General features: G+C 39.9%; 3 protein-coding genes across 4 annotated transcripts in view; all 3 read left to right on the top strand.

Moving 5' to 3' along the window:
- Positions 1–1,008: 1,008 nt before the first annotated feature.
- On the top strand, positions 1,009–6,416 carry ankmy2a (ankyrin repeat and MYND domain containing 2a). The gene is made up of 10 exons (XM_017428582.2): positions 1,009–1,217; positions 1,545–1,609; positions 2,293–2,431; positions 2,534–2,632; positions 2,921–3,081; positions 3,227–3,441; positions 3,761–3,896; positions 4,095–4,223; positions 4,389–4,518; positions 5,719–6,416. The coding sequence occupies exons 1-10, from the start codon at positions 1,151–1,153 to the stop codon at positions 5,838–5,840; spliced, it is 1,263 nt and encodes a 420-aa protein (XP_017284071.1). The 5' UTR covers positions 1,009–1,150; the 3' UTR covers positions 5,841–6,416.
- Positions 6,417–10,267: 3,851 nt separating this feature from the next.
- Positions 10,268–13,186, top strand: sostdc1a (sclerostin domain containing 1a). The gene is made up of 2 exons (XM_017428588.3): positions 10,268–10,584; positions 12,087–13,186. Exons 1-2 carry the CDS (start codon positions 10,356–10,358, stop codon positions 12,530–12,532), a joined length of 675 nt encoding a protein of 224 aa, XP_017284077.1. The 5' UTR covers positions 10,268–10,355; the 3' UTR covers positions 12,533–13,186.
- Positions 13,187–13,864: 678 nt separating this feature from the next.
- Positions 13,865–21,849, top strand: part of crppa (CDP-L-ribitol pyrophosphorylase A) — a 36,496-nt gene continuing 28,511 nt past the window's right edge. For both annotated transcript variants that reach the window (XM_017428597.3, XM_017428596.3), the window contains exons 1-4: positions 13,865–14,262; positions 15,779–16,052; positions 18,209–18,358; positions 20,681–20,785. In XM_017428597.3, the coding sequence (XP_017284086.1) occupies positions 14,012–14,262; positions 15,779–16,052; positions 18,209–18,358; positions 20,681–20,785 (780 nt within the window). In that variant the 5' untranslated portion in view covers positions 13,865–14,011. The remainder of the gene's footprint in view (positions 14,263–15,778; positions 16,053–18,208; positions 18,359–20,680; positions 20,786–21,849) is intronic.

Raw genomic sequence — 21,849 nt, 5'->3', positions numbered from 1 at the left:
TTTTGTCAGCGACTGCCAAGAAATAATCCTGTAACAACAAATGTCTAACAAGGTCTGCCCTTGAAATGGATTAGCGCACACTTTGCATGCTGTTTTAGACGTGAGGTTTCCATGTAATTTTCATTCAGTGGAAGAAACATTCAGTCCAGCTGGTGAAGGAAAGCACACACACCTAACCAACACAACACGGAAACAACACAGCGTGAACTATAGCCACTAAAATCACTTCATGAACGCTCAAACTACTTCATAGGAAGATTCAAGAAAGAAAGAAAGAAAGACTAATGCAAGAACCTAATGAATATTAAACTGAAAGAACAATTAAAGGATATAATCAGGCTAGATGTTGGCATTAAAGCATTCAAAGGTTCAGGATTTTAAATACAACAATTATAAAGTTTGAAACAAAATCTGCACATTTTAGAAATGCTGAGCAATGCTTAAAAATTAAACTGTGTGAAATGTGTGGTTTACATCATATATTTGTTGTGTTTGTTACTTTGGACTTAAGGGAATTCTGTATTGAGAAATGCATTGATCAAAAACTGCAAAATAAAATAAAAAATGATATTAAAAATATGGGAAAAACTTACTGCTTCATTGGCTCAAATTTAAACCTAAAAAATAAATTTTAATAACTTTTCCACTGATGTTTTGCAAGTCTTTCCATCTCTCCTTTTAATTATGCTTTTAATAAATTAGATGAGGAATAAATTAAAACACAAAATCACATTTTTGTTCACATGAAGCATTTCGGTCATGAATGAACATTTTGGACTCTCGTGGATCTGATCATTTTGTTAAAGAACGTAGGGGTGATAATGCCGTTTGATTAAAAGTTTGCAAAAGCAGGAACTTCTCTTACAATATATATAGAGAGTTTCTTGTGTGTACAATATTTATGTTGAGTTTAAAAAAACATTGATTTAATTTTCCATAGTACCGTTTTGTTTTTTAGAGTAGATTTGTCGACACGCAGTGCACCCCTCCTAACAGACACAAGTGGTACATTCCAAATGACAGCTCGCCTTCAGTTAGCATTCATGCTCGAGCATCACACTATCAGAGCCAAGGACAACATTGATTTATATGGAAACCTGACATAAATCTGGTGTCGTTGTTGTTTTATTTGAAGCTGTGAGCCACCGACATGTCTGCGCCTAAGAAGGGAGACTTGTCTTCAAGTGAAAAGGAGTTGTTTGAGGTTATAACTGCGGGTAAGCCTCTTCGGCTAACGCTAATCCCTGCTTGTTAGCTTGTAGGAAGACATGCATGATGCTAATAGATGACTGTCAGAGTATACATTTTTACTGCTTTACAACTTCACAGCTTAATTATTGTAATAAGTACCTGGTAGGTTTTTATCTGTAACAGTTAATAGTTACAAAAAGCATGTTTATTTGGCTTGCTGCAGCTCAGAGCTGCAGGATTTGAACAACTTTTTACAGCCAGCTGAAGTGTAAAAGCTTTGTTTGAGAGTTTATTCTGCACATGAAGTCTGGATCTGTGTCTGTGCTAAAATAATTGGAGTTTTGTTCCTGTAGGAAATGTTCAGGAAGCCTTCAGGCTGCTGGGCTGTAAGGATGTTCGAGTTAACTGTCTGGATGAGGTAATTTTACAGAAATAAACACAAACATCCTGACTTTAACTCTCATTTAAAAGGTTTTATTCTCACCACTTCCATATAGCTTGTTAAACTAATTTTTCATTTGTGTGTTTGAACATCACAGTCATTCTTTAATTGCTTTTCATATGAATAAATATAGACATTTGACTGACTTAAAAAAACTTGTTTATTGTTATTTTTAGCTGAAACATGTAAAGAATATTATTGGCAGGATTTATCCGTGAAGGGTTTTATCAGCTGTCAAAAACAATTCAAATGTTAAACTACATTATAACTTTTTATTTTACAAATGAGATTTAATGTCTTTCAGGACAGTAGTTTATTTTTATAAAGAAGAAAACTTTAATATTTCAAACCAGATGTTAAAAAGGGATGTTTTTAATTAACTGTTTGAATTTTTGCTGCGATTTAGAAACTGTTTAGTGCAGCTTTTCTCAAGTTCTTGAGATTATGTATTTTGAGTATCTTTGTTTTGAACAGAAAATGTGTCAGAATAATTTTTATTTAATTTTAATATATTAGCCCCAAGTTCAGAGGAATCCCTTTCAGCTTAAAAGTCATGATTCCAATTTAATGTATCATCTATACTGGTTTTTGTTAGACAGTATAATAAAAGGTTTTTGTTTGAGTGGTTTTATTTATTTGTTTAACTGTCTGATCACCAGTATGGGATGACTCCTCTCATGCACGCTGCGTACAAAGGAAAAGCAGACATGTGCAAGCTGCTGCTGCGGCACGGAGCGGACGTGAACTGCAACGAACACGAGCACGGATACACGGCGCTGATGTTTGCAGGCCTGTCAGGTGAGTTTCAGAGTAACATGGTATGAATAGCATACAATGCTGTGTTTTATTAAAAGAAAAAAGAAATCATTTTTAGAGTTGAGTTGACCTCTGTGCCCTCAGGAAAGACCGACATCACGTGGATGATGCTGGACGCCGGAGCAGAAACAGACGTGACCAACTCAGTTGGACGGACGGCTGCGCAGATGGCAGCTTTTGTTGGTTAGCTCGTGATTTGTTCTTATTTTATTTAGGTCACAAATGTATTTTGTTTTTGTCATTCTTCATCTGTTGACAGAGATGGATGGAAATATTGAGATGAAGACTGTCAATCGATGATCCTTAAATATATTTTAGTTTTTACTGAAACATTTGAGTAAATGATCAAAACCTTGTGTTGTCAGGTGTAGCTTTGTTCCATTTGTGATCTGATAAACACCAGAAAAATGCAGGATTAACTTTATTTTCAGTATAAAAAATAAGTAAGCTTTCTCTCCTTTTCACCTTTAGGTCAACACGACTGTGTCACAGTAATCAACAACTACTTTTCCCGTGCCAGACTGGATTACTACACTAAGCCCCAGGGTTTGGAGAAGGAACCCAAGCTGCCGCCCAAACTGGCCGGACCCCTTCACAAGATCATCATGAGCACTAACTTAAATCCTGTGAAGGTGAGGTGTCACCAGACGGGGTGAAGTTCCCGATGAACTTCTTCTCCGCAATGACCTTAAAACATCCTGTGTAGCAGAATAAGAAGAAATAAGAGCAGAGAAGTGTGCACTTTTAACGCTGAAATCTTCTTTTTTTTTCCCCCAGTTAGTGATGCTGGTGAAAGAAAACCCACTGCTTGCAGAGGTGGAGGCTCTGGATAAATGTCGACGGGTGATGGAGCTCATCTGTGAGAAGTGCATCAAGCAGCAGGACATGAATGAGGTTTTGGCCATGAAGATGCACTACATCAGCTGCGTGCTGGGAAAGTGTTCCTCCTTCCTCAAAGACCGCGAGGACAAGCTGGAAGGCCTCATAAAGAGGTAGGACCAGGAGAGGAGAATCGGGTTCATCATGTATTCAACATGAAAACATCCTTTTCTGTGATGTTTTTATGTTAATATGATTAATTTGAGTTTTAGTTTTGTGGTTTTTGTTCCTGGCCTGATAGACAGGCTTCTTATTTCTCCCAGATCTTCTTAGAAAAACCAAAATGTGCCTGGAGGGATTTTATTCTTTAATTTTGTCAGCTAATCATTCCATTTTAGGCTGTTTTTTAAAGTGAATTACCCCTGAATCTTATTCTGTTCCCATGTGATGATATTATTAACATGTTTGACCTTTCTTCCTGCCCCTCCCCAGTTTGCTAAAAGGTCGGGACAGCGACGGTTTCCCCGTGTTTCAGGAGAAGTTTATCAGAGAGTGCGTCCGTAAGTTCCCGTACTGCGAGGCCACGCTGCTGCAGCAGCTGGTCCGCAGCATCGCTCCTGTGGAGATCGTGAGTTTGGACTCCAAACTTCCTGTTCATTAAAGCTTTTATATATGTCTCCTGCTCAGGAGAGGAATTCTGAGAGGCTTGAAAAGTGAAACTGGATTGAAATTGACTTTATTTAAGACACTTTAATTGAAATGAATCAGGTGTATTTATTTTTATTTCCGCAGCGTCAGTTTCCTTTTCCTCTTCCTGTTCCTGCAGGGGAACGACCCCACGGCTCTGTCTGTGCTGACTCAGGCCATCACGGGTCAGGTCGGCTTCATGGACGTCGAGTTCTGCACGACCTGCGGGGAGAAAGGAGCTGAGAAAAGATGCTCCATCTGTAAAATGGTGAGTACCAAACTTCAGGAATAACCTGTCCACAATTATCCAGTCTTATTTAAATAAAAAGATCTTTAGAGAATTGTTCACCTTTTACTGATTAATCTTAACACTGACCACAAAAATAAACTCATTTATAGATTGCAAGTTTTAATTTATTATTTTATATTCCAGGTTATCTACTGTGGCCAAACTTGCCAAAAAATGCACTGGTTCACTCACAAAAAAGTCTGTAAGAAGCTTCAAGAGCAACGAGAAAAGCAGGAAGCAGAAACGGCCAACCTGAGGGCGCAGCAGAGCAAAGGTATTTTCTCTGAGAGCCTAAAGTGGGAAACAGATAAACACGGAAACAGCTGCTTGTTTCACACAAGCTGCATGTTATTTGAAGAAGTAAAAGCTTACCAGGGGTGTAACGGTGCGTGTATTTGTACCGGACCATCACAGTACAGGTGTCTCGGACGAATGCACGGATCAGACCACAGATATGTTGATCAGTCACCTCTCTGATCCTGAGGAGCGAGCTCACGCTTCTTTGATTATTTGTTGCCAAAACAGAAAAGGAGTCAGAAAAGCTGTCTTCACAGATTTGCACCGTAGGCGTGAAGCCCAGAGCAGGGAAGTTCAGCGCTGGTTACAGGGAGACAGAAATATCCAGGAGGAGGCTCGCTCTTCCTTCATGTGTCTGACGCTACGTCAGAGAATAGTTCTGACGAGGAGGAGGAGAAAACAAACAAGCAGCCTCGTTTGGAGATCGAGACTCCTTCAGCTGATGCTCCTGCAGCACATTTATCCCACACTGTCTGTTTGTGTGTGAGCTGCCGCCGTGCGCTCTGCCCGCAGACCTCCCGCTCTGTGGAGAGCTGCGCTGAACAAGAAGCCATGACTTCTTTCGTTTTTGGTCTTATCTTGTTGGAATGAGCTGGGACTGGTGCAGCTCGGGGGTCAGCACCACGGTCCTGTAATCCCGAGGCTGCAGGTCGGAGCCCAGGCTGCATCAGGAAGGGCATCCGGCGTAAAACAACTAAGAAATCTTTCACGTCTTTCGCTCGCTGTGGCGCCCCCTGAAGAAGAGAGCAGCCGAAAGAAAAACGTCTTGTTGGAGTGAGCTGCTGCCTTAGATCATCTCCACCACCAAGAGGGGGTTGGTTTCCTGTCTCAGCCTCTGCCAGTGTTATTGTTCATTAAATTAAAGAAAAGCATCTGGCTTTTTATTTATTTTTTCCTGTTGTACCAAACCGTGACTCTCAGGTGCATCGTTACGTACATCTTTGTTGTTTGCTAAAGTGGGTTAAATCTCAGCTCTTTCAGATTGTGTTTCATCTGTCAGAAAGTCAAACATTTTCATTTTAAAATGAGTAAGAAGTAATTTAAAATCTCATCTTGTTATTTACTTCTTTACTGTAAGGACTTTATCTCATTTATACTTTTAAAACCAATCAGATGGTGTCATTTCCTCCTATAATCCAGATTTTTAACATGATGACGGTTGACTGTTTCATTTCAGAGGAGAGTAAAGAAGTTCAGGAGGCCACAGACTCCATGCAGGAGCTGACAGTGGAAACCGCCTCTTTAGACTCTGCTGCAGAAACGTCGAACTCCACCTCCATCACAGCTGCTGAAAACTGAGGAACAACCGAGGAACATCCACCACCTTTTCCTGAGTCCACTCACCTGCAAACAGGAAACTGACACGAAGACAGAGACTGGTCCAACGAGAGAGGAAACTGTATTTATTACCAGCCTGAATCTGTCACCAGAACATTCTGAGGTGGATCTGTGGCTCCTTCGTCTTTTTGTCTGTTCTGATATAATCTTCTGAGTGTCAGTTCCACGCAGGCTGATGTGTTTGTTTGGTTGAGTCTGTGGAAAGACACACGAAGAGCTAAAGAGTCACAGTGTTGTTAAAACTGCCTTAAGAAACTGTAGCAAACCACGAGGAGGAAGGAAGTGTTTGTTTGCTGTTTGGTCCAATAACCCCTGTGAGTAAAGCATGGCTTCTTCAAACTGACCAAAAATGGAATGTGGATATTTTTAAATGTAAGTTTAAGTTGAAGTTTTGTAAAATAAAACGTTCGTGCTCAGGATTTTTTCAAATCAGAGGTAAATGGAAATCTTCCTAAAATTGAACATTTTTGTCAAGCATTGTTGTAAACAGCACAGTAATATTTTGTCAATTAAAAATAAAAGAATCTGTTGAAAATATCATCACTGTATTTTTGTTCAAACTGATGTTAAACATGTTCGGTGTGTGAATGTTTGCTCTAAATGCAGAAAACGGATCGGATGTCAAGCTTGATGAATAAAAAGAAATTTCTCCCTTTCCCATAAATTATTTAAATCATTTACTAACATAGTCTTAATTTTTTCACATTTGTAAACTCTGTTAGAATAATGATCTGAAGTAAGCATATGTTTAAGTATTCATTTTATGTTCGTTATGAGAATGGTAGCTTTGCTCTCCAGTTTAAAGGAAAAAACAAAAATTTAATTTATTGTAAAATTTAAAGAAGGTTCAGGAACATAAGTTATCATCAAGGATTAAATGGTTATTATTCAGTCAACGTTTCCACAGAAAGTAAAACCTTGATAAGTCAAAACTAATGGAAAGATTTATTTTCTAAAAACATAAAATAGTTTCTTTGATTCCATTACATTTCAAAACAAAACTTTTGTTTTGCTTTAAATGTCAACATACTAAAATGCTCTTTTTTTTGTTAAAATGATTACATCCACCAGATGGCGCTGTTGCCCCGGAATTGATAAGTGAAGTCTGTCGATCATTATTAAAGATTCAGGGAAATACACACAGCCTCCAGAAGAGATCCTCTGTGGTGGAGTCCATCCATCCATCCATCCATCCATCCATCCATTTTTTTCTGTTTTTTCAGTGGTCAGGTTGTTGGGTAACAGGTTCAGGAGGGAAACCCAGACATCTGTGACACTCCTAGCTCCTACTGAGGGATTCCCAAGGTGTTCCCTGGCCAGAGAGAATATAAGATCATTCCAGTGAGTTCTGGATCTTCTCTGAGGTTTCCTCCCAGTGGGACAGGCCCAGAAGGCATCCTAATCAGATGCCCGGATCACCTCAGCTGACTCCTTTGGATGAGGAGGAGCAACAGATCTACTCTGAGCTGGAGGTAATATCTCTCTGGAGGCTTATCTCCAAGGCTGAGCCCAGCCACCCTACAGAGAAATGTCATTTCAGCTGCTTTTATCTGGAATCTTGTTCTTTCAGTCATGATCATTACCTCCTGGCCGTAAGTGAGCGTTGGAGCATAGACGACCAATAAATGAAAGGTTTCTCCTTTCAGCTTAGCTCTTTCTTCACCACAGCAGACTGGAGCAACTGACTTGCCACCTGTCCAGGGTGTCCCCCGCCTCTCGCACAGAGCGAAAGGCACCAGCTCCACTTGACCCGGAATGGAGAAGCAGGTGAAGAAAATGGATGGATGGATGGGATGCAGCTTGAATAACTGAGCAAAGATTATCTGTCCCCACATTTAAACATTTCAAGCACCAACAACTTTTTTATTGTAGTGTTTGCATTAAAAGCTGCAAACACTTAAAAGAACAGCGAGTAAATTAGTTTCTCTGTGTGTTACAGCAATAACAGGAGTGATTCAGAAGCAATCTATCATCCATTGTTTGTTTTCATTTGGGATCTTTTCCAAACTGTGTTACCACCACAGGGACCCTTCTCTTTTGGCCTTACTTACCTTTATCTGCCCCCCTCCCTCGTGCCTTCACACACCTCTTATTACAGCATACGGGCACTTCCTGATCACACTCCTGCCATGCTGCTTGTCGATATGTAGTTAACCTTCAGCCACCTTTCAGTAACAATGAGGGTCGGAGGCCGCTGCTGAGTTTCAGCATGCAGAGAGAGGGAAGCACCTCTCACTTTTCTCTTTCTTTCCATAGCAAGAACACAAAAGCTGGCGCCTATCATATTTGCTTTTCAGCATTTATTTAACCCAGTCCCGTAAGAAGCTCAAAGAGGTGGCGAAGGGTAAACAGTGTTCTGGGAAGAGGTGGCCGTGTTGTCCTTTATTTTCTTTCAGAAGTGGACTGAATGAGCTCCGGGTGTCTCTGTTTGAGGAGGAACAAAAGAGACAGGAAACAATAACAGAGGCTGAGTGTGAAGGACTGAAAAACAGGAGTTTAGTACTGGAGAAGCTCCAAAATGCAAAACAACAAGCAACAGTTCTTCCACAAAATCCAGAAATGAGAGGCCTGATTCTCTGGCTAAAAGTCCCACAATCTTAAAAGTTTAATAGATGCTAAATGAGGTGAATTTCTTAATTCTTGAAGCTGTTTCACTTCACATCTGAAAGCTCGGGTTAGATTTTCACAAAATAAAAACATTAATCCAGTTGTCTTTTATTAAACTCTGGATGACAGAGAATCTACACCAACAAAGAGTCCTAAAAATAAAGTTATGTGCAAATCTGTCAGGAATGCACAGGAGTAACAACAAATGGGATTAACTCATAAAATACAGAAGTAGTTGGCTTGTTAGGATGTTAACCTTTGTCATATTTGCAATTCTTTTCATAATACCTTATTGTTGATGTTTTCTTTCCAACAGTTTTCAGCTTCTGAAGAGTTTTAGGCACAGATGTTGCACAATGTGTAGTGCTTGGAGTGTGCATTGGGTGTAACTCTCAGCTACTACCACACCAAACTTACCTAATGTCTTTAAAAGCTGAGTTATGGACATGTTGAACTGGCTTGACTCCAAAATCTAATTTATTGATGTACGCCTAATGATTTTTCCCTGAAACTTTCATTAAAGTCTGTCCATAAGATATTTTGCTAACAATACAGACAAACGGACACAGGAAAACCAGTAACATTCCACCTGTGGGCGATTATGAGATAATTACATCTTCAGGTTTTCTTATCCTGAAAACAGGCGACATCCCTAAAAACTGCTTTGTGATCATCAGACGCGCTCATGTTTCAGCTCACATGTGTCGCTAACAGATCAGCTTTCATTCACTTGAGCAACAATTAGTGTCTTTGCACTCATCTTATCAGTCAGACAAGCCAGATTAGAGTGTTCCCCACAAAGGTTCCCCCCCTTGTTTTGTACGGCCCACACAAAGACTCCAGAGAGTCTGGGCAGCGCATCGTTAGACGTGGAACTGACACTCAGCCAGCGTCACCCTTTATTCTTAAATCCAACACACACCTGAGGGGAAAAAACTAAACACAGGAAAAGCCTAAAATAACAAAATAAAGAAGGTAAAACACAGAACATGTCAAATTATAACCCACCATTAAAGGTTAATGTTTTTGCCTGTGTCTGTATTTTAAAATATCAAAAGATCTCATGAATCACTGAACTAAAGCTGACATCCAGAACTGATTAAACTTCGGAGTTAACCCAATTCAAGATGGCCGCCACAACAAACTGACCTTAGAAGACACAAAAAATGGCTTCAACTCATGCAAGCCTATATTGTTTATTTGTTAGCAAAATATCCCAAAAACCACTGGACAGATTTCAATGAAACTCTCAGAAGGTGCACATCTGATAAACCTTTGGAGCCAACCAATTCAAGATGGCCACCATAGCTAATAGACACTAGCTGACACACAGATATTGAGCTAAAATGTGGTGTGGTAGTAGCTGACAGTCATTGACTGGTCCTATTCTAAGGGCTTGCTGATTATGTTAGCACTTTGGGATATTTTATCTTGAAGGTTTGACCAAAATGGCTAAAACTGTCATTTCTCTTCATAAGATCATCTTTGTCTAAAACTCTGGTATGAAAGGCGGCGGGCGATATGCATTCCTTCATGCAACCCTTTAGTTATTTTATGGTTTGTAATAAAGGCTGTCACCTTTAACTGCATTCTGTGCAGTGGTATTATGTCAGTAACTCTTCAACATTCAGGCTAAAATTAAAACTCTTCAAAATAAAAGCCCTAAACTGGGCGGAGTTATCTAACCATCTCGATTATTGGCGACCAATCAGGACCTCGTAAAGTAATCGCACCTGAGTATCTGCTGGAGTAAGAGGCGGGCTGCCTCGTGTATAAAACCCTTGTCTTCTCACACAGAGGCTCATCCAGCTGTGGCACATCTGTCTCACCATCTTTGATTTGACTCTTTCATCCTCAGAATAAACCACCATGCGCCTCAGAGCGCGCGCTCCGTGCCGTTCCCTCCTCTTCTTCTGCATCCTCCTGAGGAGCTGCCAAGCCTTCAAGAACGACGCCACGGAGCGGCTGCTTCCGCACGTGAGCGCGCCGGTGCCGGTGTCGGTTCCGGTGTCGGTGCCGGAGCCGCAGAGCAATGTGTCGCTGAACCGCGCGCGGAGCGGCGGGAGAGGAGCGGGCGGCGGGGCGCAGGAGCGAGGCGGTGAGTGGAGGAGGCGTCCCCTCCAATTCATTCATTAGTTCTTGGGTTCGCAGGTCACGCAGATAAGAGAACATAACTCTGTTAAAATCCAAAATATGTTTAAACATCAGTAATTTATTTTTGTCTTTTAACTCAGTGGTTCCCAGAGTTGGAGTCAGCGCCTCAGGATTGGTTGCAAAACGTTGATTTATGAGTCTTATGATGATTTCCAGAAAAGAAATCAATAAAATGTATTTTTGTTTAACCACATAAGTTAAAACGTGCTGCAATAAGTAAATAAAATCAGTCTAAAGGTGGATGTGACCCTCATGTTCCTGTTTAATTGATCTAATTGCAGTGTTGGCAAACTTTAGCCAAAGCTTTCAGGTCACAAGTTATTTTGTGGCTCAGAAGTTGAGCCTGGGAAGTCAGCTAAAATAGCACTTAAACAGGCTGCTCTTTTTAAAATAAACCTTCTATTTGAAATGTTATTGCTTTATTTTTTCAATCAAATTAATAAAAAATACATTTAGTTTTGTTTGTAAGCTTAGATCAAATGTTTTTTATCACCAGATGTGGTTTAACTAACATGGTTTTGCGATGCGGTAAATAAGCAATTTTAGATCAACCAAAACTATCTATCAAAAATATATGTAAATATTTGAAATCTTTTTAAAACAATATGGCGCTCCACTCTTTTTTGGTCCATTTTAGCAGAGTTTAATATAATAAAAACATTTGTTTGTTCGTCCTTTTTAGGTGCACACAGGTATGTAAGAAAAAATGATACGACCACAATCGAAACCTAGAGATAGATCAATGAATCGGCTGATATCAGACACACATCCCTGTGCATACTTAATCAGTTACTAAATAGGGAAATGAAGATGCATTAGCAGCTGCTACAGCCAGCTTACTGTAACCCACAGTTCAGTTTTTTAAATGAGTTTGCTCTTCTGAACATTATGTTGACCAAAAATGAAAAAAATCGGTGTTGTGTCTCAGCCATTTGCTGCCCTGATTTTAAAAAATCGACATTTCATCAACGATATCTACGTCGACGCTGAGACTTTTCCTCTGTCCATCACCAGAGTGAGCTGTGGCAACACAAAACACACCTGGCTGGACACCAGGCAGCTGAGCTTTTCTCCTGCACAAATGTTAATCTGAGCTCTCCCTGTTTGTGACCCTGATGGATGGACTGGGGGGGGGTGAAGATGGAGCCTCTTTATTCATCCGCCGCTGTCACTGAGCTGTATGGAGCTTTGTGAACGGAGGTGGTCTTGGGTTACAGTAGTGGTGGGGAGAGCAGGGTGACAGTGTTTGTAGCCTGCAGGAGAAAAATACTACCTGCACAGATAAAACCTTCCTCCTGATTCATGCCTTTTTTTTCTAAAGATAGTCAAAGGTTCAAGAAAAAGGTCAAAGTGCTGTTTTGCTGCATTCTTGTTTTGTGACTAATTTGAAACAATGTCAAACATCATTCTTCCTAATTTTTCACTTCTTATTCTGTCTCTCCACAGATCAAAGTCAGATTGGATGCAGAGAGCTGAGATCCACCAAGTACATCTCTGACGGCCACTGCACAAGCATCAACCCTATCAAGGAGCTGGTGTGTGCAGGCGAGTGTCTCCCAGCTCAGATGCTTGAAAACTGGATCGGCGGGGCTCATGGCAGAAAGTTCTGGGCTCGCAGGAGCGGTAACCACGACTGGCGGTGTGTTAATGACAAAACCCGCACCCAGCGCATCCGGCTGCAGTGCCAGGACGGCAGCACGAGAACATATAAAATCACCGTGGTCACTTCTTGCAAGTGCAAGAGGTACTCGAGACAGCACAACGAGTCGGGTCACAAGTTCGAGGATCCTGCCGTGTTGCCGCCGCAGCTCCTGCACAAACACAAATCCAAGAGCAAGAGGAGGCTGGGGAAGAAGCATCTGAGTGAAAACTGGCATGAAACTGAACCCTAAGAGCTGGAAGACATCCAGACTGACTCTAAACCTTTGGGATGTTTGTCTCTGTGACATCTGGAGGTTACAGTTGTGGATTATTACTCTATGACACAAGAAGCTGCTTCTACATAAAGATGGAGACTTGGCCATGCTAAGGACATTTAAATAAAATGTGAACAGAACTGGGTAGTACAGTCTGAGGAGCTCGTTGTTCCTGTTTATGCATTCCTATATTGATTTTGCATGCTGATGAACTGCAGCCTAAGGCACCAAAACTAGTTTAAAAAAGCTGAACTATTAAAAATCCAGTGTAAATATTTGTACATATAATAAATTCTTACTGGCATTTTGAAGTATGACTATGTGTATAAGATTTTACAATGTAAAAAAATATGATGTATGATTTAATATTTATATATATTGAAGCATAGCTGATAAAATTCTGTTTAAATGATTTCAGCATTTGATTGAAATCTGATTAATCAATAATGTAATAACCTTTTTTTTTTAAATAAATCAAATATTTTCCTCATGTGTTCTTTCTAGTGTTAAATAATGGTTCACAAAGTTGCACTGACAGGAGAACAGGAGCCATAAACAATCACAAATTGGAAATGAATTCTATTTTTCAAACACAGAAACACAAATCTATTATCAGCGGATATAAACAGAACGCTGTATGCATTATCATTTCCTTAAAATCAAAGCTTTATATTGCAAAATGATGTTAAGCATTACCACATGGTGTGTTTGGATACTTTCAGCATCTATTTGCAGATTCTGAAGTCTACAGGCAGCAGCTGCAGATTACAAATCTGCTGGAATGTACTTGAACATTACACTGTTTTCAAAATAAAATCAGAAATTACATTGAAGTGCTCTGATGATATTTCACATTGCACACTGAAGTCCAAAAATATGCATTACACGATATTCACATAGATTTCCAATGACTTGTGAGAACTCAAAAGACAAAAAAACATGTACAACTTCCTAATTAAAACTAATAAAATTAAAGAACCCAGAGTTTTAAAGAAGACCACGACTTGTTACATTATTTACTTGCTTTCTTAGCCTATTAGTGCTTTGCAAATTCAGAAGTCTGAAACTGAAAAAAAAATTAAATTGAGTACTAATAATGTAAAATAATCCAGACTTTATAGCTATGCAATTCTTTGGAATATGTTTAGTTTGTCCTTTACAAACGGCATAAACAGTTTACTTTAGAGAAGAGCAGTTTATTCAGGGTTGTTGACTCATGAGTGCTCAACACTGATTTGGATTTTCATGGTTTTCAGAGCAACTTGTGCCACAACCTAGACTTTTATTTTGAAAGTATTTAGCGGAAGTGCAGCAGCAGCATTGCTAGCTTCACAGCGGTGATTTCTCGCTTCTCCAGTCACGTTGCTACACTCGCATCCATCCCGCCCACTGAAGCGGGAATGACCCGATTTCGGGAAAACAAATATCTTTTGACGTCCTTCCATCCATGAGCTGATGGAGGTCAGTCACGCCAAAGTGCCTGGCGGTGACAGTGGCCCGGGCAGGCCCTCTCATCCCGGGCTTTTCCTAACCGGGGAGGCCGGGAAGAGCGACCACCTGAGCGCGGGACGCACCGTGGACTTTCCGGTGTCGGTGATCCTTCCTGCCGGCGGCACCGGAGAGAGAACCGGACTGCAAACACCAAAACAGTTCTGTTCGTTCCTGGGTAGACCGCTCATTAGCTACACTATCCAGGCTTTTGAGAGGTAGGAATAAACAAAGTAAACAAAAACAAACAAACAGCTGGCAAGTCCCAATTCAGTTATCACCAGGGGCGTACCTATAAAATCAAGGGCCCTTAGTGCAAAAGATTCTAGTTGGGCCCCAATAAGTTTTATACTCTGAACAGTTTGTCAGTCTTCCATCAAATAAAGTTATAATGTTAAACATGCATTTAATTAATCAAATGTACTAATTGCTTTTGGTTATTGCCATTTTAGATATGAGAATGTCAAAAATAATAATAGTAATAAAAAAAGTTGGATGTTGCTCTCACCCACAGTAATCTTTGCAGGATGAATAAAGTAGTGCTTTTGTCATTTTAGTGCAGTTAAAGGCTAATTTAATATATTATTCATTTATATTTATTGTGTGCAAAGTGCCTGCAGGAAATCAGCAAGAATATTGACTCATCTGTCCTCTTCTTTTAGTTGTGTTTACATTTTTCTCCCAGCTTGTAAGATTTATGCAGCGCTTCACATCTTGTTTCCTGTTTTTGGTGTACTTTTCTTGCAGCCTTACAGCGCCACATACAGGCCTGGCATGGTTACTGTAACTCTTTGTGTCATTTAAATGATCGTTTGTATCCAGAATCCTTTATTTAGTCTCCTCTTTCTGAAGTGTACCGTTTTAGAGTCCTCTTGTGAATCGCATAATTGCTGTGGGAGTTGTGCATCGGTACAGGCTCAAAGCAGATTTCGAGGTGTAAAACAACTCTTAAGGAGTTTCAGTGAAAACAAATTATGGCTTTAGCAGACATGACCTCTAAGGATCTATAGTTTAACTGATTTTAAGGAGTAAATCGACTCATTAATAGATGCTATAATCTGTTTATGCTGTTTAACAATTTAAAACACAGTCTATTAATCAAACGTTTCTTGTTTTTGGCAGAGAAACAGACATATTTTCTATAGATTTCAGGCTTAATAATTTGGAGACAAAAACAAGGATGTTTACATTACGTTTTAGTTTCTTGTGATTGTTAAAGTTACTAAAACAGAACCTGCTGTTGATCAGATGCATCTTATTAGCTTGTTGGTGGCATTTGCTTCTGACTTGTCAGGAAACAAATGAGGATCTGCAGAGCTGAATCAGTTGTGCGGTTCGGTGCCTCTAGGGAGGTTCTCTGTTGAGGAAGGTCAGAGGTCATCTGTGTGGTAATCAAACAAAGCTGCTGTCTTCAAAAATCCAATTATGATCATCCGTATTTTCCAGGTTGTTGGGATATTTTTGGTACAAATGTATAACAGCGATACTTCAACATTATTTCTGTTACTGTCAAAGACGTTCACATATATTATGTAGTGGATCGCTGATTAGCCACTGCGTTATGAAATGGCTACTCACAAAATCTTTATCTTATCTTTAGTTCGACTGTAGACTGACATGTAGTTTTAGGCGTTTCTGTCAAATAACTCTGAGGAATCCTTACAGCTTCAGTTTTCTGGAAGAAGGGAAATCTTACAAAACAAGCATTTCTGAGTGGTTGGTGTGTTCTTGCAGGGTGTCATGGGTCCAAATCGTTGTGGTGGTCGTTGCCAAAGAAAACATGGACCTGATGATGGACATCATCCAGCGGTTCCAGCACAGGAAGGTTCGGGTGGTGCCAGGCGGCTCAACTCGCCACAGGTCCATATGCAATGGAGTCATGGCTCTCAGCGAGGAGGAGAGGCCGGCGGCCGACAAACCCAAGGTGGTCATCGTGCACGACGCTGTGCGCCCCTTTGTGGAGGAGGACTTCTTGCGTAAGATAGCAGTGGCTGCCAAGGAGCAAGGGGTCAGTGCAGGAAAAACTGTTCAGTTATACACTTATATTCCCTGTTTGTTTTCTAAGTTTGGAAACTGACAAACCAGATTCCTCTGCACTAAAGTCAGGTCAACCAGGTAATAGGCAAATGATGGAAAAAGTATTATTTTTAGACTACGTGTTACTACATTAGTGTGTCGATAAAAATGTAACCAACCAGAGGCATGAGGGTGAACTTACAAATGATCTGAAAAAAAAGGGCTTCAAAAGAGGCTAATAATTTTTTTTTTTGGTGGACCTTTACTACATTTATTTTAACTTTTATTTCAACGCAGGCAGTAATAAGTTGGTACCAAGGCAATTAAGGGCTTGTAATTAAGTAAAAATTATTATTTTATCTGTCTGAGAGGAAATTGCAGTCTTAATTTGATACAAAAGCATCGTCCAGATGACTTTTGGATTAAGAGCTGAGCAAAGGAGCTCCAGTTTGTCGAGGATTGTGTGAAAAAATCATTTAATTGTCAAATGGAGACCAAGAGATTTTAAATGACACTGAATCACCAAGAATGTTACCAGCAGCATGTTTAAAAGCCAACCTCTGTGATAGTATGAGATGGTAGCATTAATGTAGAAAAATCCAGCAGAGGTTTTAGAGAAACACATGCCGGCTTCCAGACGACATATTTTCTCCACGGATTTATTCAACAAGACAAGACCAAACCACATTCTTTTGTGTTAGGGTTGTATTAGTTGGAGCCATACATAGAAACAAAAAAAAAGTTAATCAGTCACAGTTTTCCAACATTTTCCAGACATTTCAGACAACTGATAAATAAATATCCTTTGAAAAGTCATTACACTCTGCCTTCAGGTTGTAAGTTTGATGTTTAGACTTGTTCAAACTAAAAAAGTCTGACCGAAACGAATCCCATTTGGAGCAGTATTCACTGCAAGCCTTCTGATTGCTCTGTGTTCAAGGCTCAGTAAATGTCACTTTGTGGAAAAACTTTATGCTTGTGAAGGCAGGAAATATCTATTTACACAGAACAATCCTAATTCCCTTACAAATAGAGAATTCCCTTACGAGCCGAGAAATAATCTTAAAAGCGAGTCTTACCTCATGCTTGGAAAGTGCAGCCGAGCTAAATTAAATCTCGACTGGAGCTCATACTTCATCTTTTCTTGAGCCTTTAGCAGAAAACCAGAAAAGGTCAATTACAGAACAAATTGTAAACAAATCCTCCATGCTTAACCGTGACGGAGTCATTTAGTCTACCTGGTTGGAAGATGGAGTTATTTGGGTTCCCTGTGGTTGATTTTTCACCTGGCAGTGTAAACACAAACAAACCAATTACTAAAAAACAGCAAACTCAACTTTTCCAGGCAGGTTCAGACCAAAGAAAACTAACACATTTAATGATTGTGCCTTAAATGAACCTTTCTGTAACAAGATTAATCCATCTTTTTACCTGTAATTTATGGAACTGACACGTACACCAAGGCCAAGAAACTTACAGACGGGTCATGGTTAAAGCTCACAGGCTGAGAAAAGAGTGAACCTTCACAGTCACCTGTCTGCTCTTCGTTATCCTGAAAGCCTGCCTCGAGTGGAAAAAGAAGCAAAAATAATCCTAACTTTTCCGTTATGTGTGACACAGAAATCATGTCTGCTTTCTCGTGATTCTGCACAACCACATGCGCTCACTGACTGCTCGCTGTGAGATGAAAACGTTTGTTTCTTTCATTTCTTCATCTGGTTTTTTATTGTACATCATCTCCACAAACTTGTGATTAAAGCAAACATTTGTTCTTTGTTCACCTGATTTCCTGCTCTTTGGTTTGTATCATTACTGTTTTATCTAACAGGATCAGTTTGTCATTTTATACATACTTTGTTAAAACTTATCGTTCTTCCAATTCATCCTAAAAAACTCTGAATTTTTAACCTTGATTCTTTTAGGGAATTTTTCAGCTTTCTCATATTAAAAAAAACAAACCAAACTTAAATTCCCTGGATTTCCTTCAAATGTTTCTTCAGATGTCAGAATATTTGAAATTTGGCAGTAAGTGGTGGTAAATTTGGTCCTTTTTTTCATCACTCATTCTTAAAATTCATTGTTTTCTTAGTAATATTTGCACTAATCTGCATTAACGCTTAAATATAAATCCTGCTTGTTTTTATCCAGGCAGCTGGAGCCATCCGACCTCTTGTTTCCACCGTGATAGCAACAACATCGGAGGGTTACCTGGATCATTCTTTGGAGCGAGCCAAATACCGGGCCAGCGAGATGCCTCAGGGGTTCACGTATGATGTCATCTATCAGGCATATCAGAGGGTAGGGCTGGACTGTAGTTTACCTTTTTACCTTTGCTGCACAGGATGCACTGCAGGCTGGATGTTGGTGTGTGGAAAATGTAAGATTCGTCCAACAGCACTGAAATATCACAGAATGGACAAATCAAATCCTTCAGGTGTCTTTTCTTTGCTCCTGGTGTCATAGCATCATTATAAAGGTCTATTGAGTCAGACATTGATTGATCAGATTTAGTGTTTTTCATACATTGAAACTTTTTTAGCAGTCTTGTTGTGTAGCCCTCAGGTTTTCACTCTGAGGAGCTGCTGGTGTGACTCCCGTCATTTTCCTGCTTCTGGGAAAAAAATGACGCTTCAGTTTATCCTGCCACCTGACGCAGATTAATCTGTGGAACAAAACTCAATGAAAGCTCATCTGGAAAAATAATAAACACTGAAATTACTCTTTATTCTTAGCCAGGCTCAGATTAACTGTGTCTCGGTAGTTAAAGAGTGGTTTAATATTTGTACCTGCAAAATGGAAGGAATGTATGTGCTGATCTGAGCCATAAAAACAGAGATTCTTCTCTGAAAGGGGCGCCTTTTTTCTTAAATGTGGCAAGCAAACTGAATGTGAAAGGTTTATCACATTTATATTTTAATCACATCCAATTTACTATTTTAACTTTGATTTATTTAAATGGTTTTTCCAATAACTGTTTCTGAATGATGCAACATATTTCTAACTAACAGCTGAAGTTTTCCTTTAACTCCAGCCTTTTTTCTCCAAAGTTATTTTTTTTCTGGCACGTTTTCTTTCAGCAGATTGTTTTTAGAGCCCTGTTGGCTTTGGCTTTTTCAGAAAATGAGCTCATTTCTGAGCTGCAGCGTCGAGGCTGGTCAAGTTGCAAAAAGGCGCACTGAGTCAGCCGACTGAGAGTTCGTCGCCTTTTCAAGCTTTAAGAAGAGGGGGAAGTGTAAGGTGTCTGTCAGGTTAAGACTGTAGGACATAACCATGAAAAATCTCTGAGAGCTGCACAGTTGTTGCTTGACATCTATTGAGAGGAGAACTAAGGGCTGAAAAGACAAAAGAGGAGACACTTTATCCCGTCTCCAGAGACGGCTTTTGTATTGGGAGAGAATGCTGAAGGTTAAATTACCTCAAAACTGAGAGCATTCTCCTCACAGCTTCACAGTCAGCACATTGTGCAGGCTGTAATTAGTCGAACATGTTTGCAAATTTAAATTTAAATTACAGGTAGGTTTTGTTAGAGCTGTGTTTATCATTTTAAATTAGGTGAAACTGCTTGAAACTTTATTTATTTTGACGATGTAAGTGTTTTTACCCTCTGTCACTTTGGCATGGGATGGCTGGTTTTATTTTTGGTTTTTTTTTTCTTAACCAAACATGATTCATGTTCCTACACTGACTGTGGGCTCTGTGCCTGCTAACATCTTTTATTTTTAATGTTCAGTGATTTTATTTTCTGTATGGTCTGGCATAAACTGACATCTTCTCATCCTCCCACTTGTCTTTGCTTTTGCAATCACTCAGCTTTATGTTTTCATTTTTGGGCATTAGGCCAGCTTTAAGTACGAGGAGGATGCAGATAACAGCCTCTGTGCGTGGAGTTAACATGTCAACATGAATGTTGTTTGGTTGAGACAATAACGTCAACGAAAACATCTGTTTCAGAAGTGATCTTATAGTTTTTGCTCAAAATGAAAGACAAAGTTTAGGTTTGAGATGCAACAAATGCTGTTAGTGATGCTAAATATTTCTTATAGAAACAAATAAGAAATGAAAAAAAACCCAGCTAGTCTGGCAATGCTACCAGCTGTGATAGAATTTCCTGAGTGTGCAACAAATTTATAAAGATATTAGATATTTTCCTCTGTGGACAACTGTCAGACGTGTTCAGGGTCTCTGTACCAGATCATGTCTGACCAGTTTTTTATTACTGTTACACCTAAAACAGTGTCCATCTTTTATATATACTGTAAGGGATGTGCTTCAGAGAAGAAGAGCCTCTAGCTGGTCATTAGTTTTGCTCAAGTTCATGAAAATCCATTGTATTTTTAGTTAAAATGGGCTTGAATATTTAATGCAACCATCATGTCTTTTTTTTCACATCAGCACCTAGTATTAACACACCAAGTTGTTTTCTGTCAGAGCTTTTCCAGCTGAGACAACGCCTAACATCCACCACCCCTCCTGTAAAAAAACAAGATTGAAAAAGTGTCCCAGCGTCTGTTCATATTTGGTTTTTCAAAGGAAAATGTCACGATTACCGACAAATTCTTAAACTGCCCATCCCTGTTTAGTGTCTCACATCTGCTCTCATCTTCTGTGTCTCCTCTGCAGTGCACCGAGTCTGACTTTGAGTTTGGTACCGAGTGTCTCCACCTGGCCCTGCAGTACTGTGGCACCAACGCGAAGCTCATCGAAGGGCCGCCAACGCTGTGGAAGGTGAGTTTGCCAGGGCCCCGCTTCGGGTTGAAAAAAGTGCGTTTAGGGATATTTTGGGATCTACAGCTGGACAAAAGCAACATTTCTAATTTAAAGGCGAGGGTTGCTGGCAAAAACTACTCATTCATTGTGACATTATAATTAGTATTAGCACGATTAAAACAGACTGAAGTTATTGCAGATAATGAATCAACAAGGCAAAGTGTTATTTCAGATGATAAACAATTTAAGACTAATGTTCAATCATTCTGTTGCTCAGAACTTAAAATGATTTCTGGTTTTCAATATTTCTTTAAATACTTGAACAAGGCTAAGCACATTACAGATAAATTAACCCGAACACTTCTGATTTGGATGACTTTTAACTTCCCACCGTGATCAAATGTGAATTTGTATAATTCACAGCCAGGGGTGGAAATTAGCACCCGCCACCCGCCAAATGCGGGTAAATATTTGAAGTGGTGGGTGAATTTGATCAGCAAACACGCCTCTGTGGCGGGTTGGCAATTTGAACAGAAAAGGTGTTATTTGTCCTCCTGACATATAGGGGGCAGCAATGTGCTCGAGTTGCTGCTGTTACGTCGAGCCGCGTTCCCCCATCAGATACGCTTCCCCCTGCGTCTCCGTGCCACGTACACGGCAAAAAGCGTGCGTTCCTGTTCAACGCTTGTAACCGCCGCTTTTAGATAAAAGCGAAATATCACTTCAGGCAGAGAAAACCTGCGTAAAAATATAACAGTTCACTGCAAACCCATATGATGCACTCGATCCACTACAGATTACATGCAATCTAACACCAATTAGGTGTTGTGATGAGAAGCTATTTTATTTTCTGTTTTTCAAGAGTAGTCGAGGGAAGAACCGAAAGTTAAACAACGTTTTTTTTAAACTAAATCAATGATGTCATGACGTCGGTCAGTGACGATCTGTGCTTCCTCGTCAGATTTTCCTACCGTAGCACGGCTAAACAGCGATGTCTAACGGTCGGTGCTACCCGTCAAAAACTGCTACCGTCATGTTTACAAACCAAAACTATAGCGGTTTGTGTTAATGTTAAATATCAT

The sequence above is a fragment of the Kryptolebias marmoratus genome, linkage group LG16 (assembly GCF_001649575.2).
Source record: "Kryptolebias marmoratus isolate JLee-2015 linkage group LG16, ASM164957v2, whole genome shotgun sequence".
Taxonomy (NCBI): Eukaryota; Metazoa; Chordata; class Actinopteri; order Cyprinodontiformes; family Rivulidae; genus Kryptolebias; species Kryptolebias marmoratus.
The sequence above is the reverse complement of the archived record's forward strand: the minus strand, read 5'-3'. Positions and strand labels throughout refer to the sequence as shown.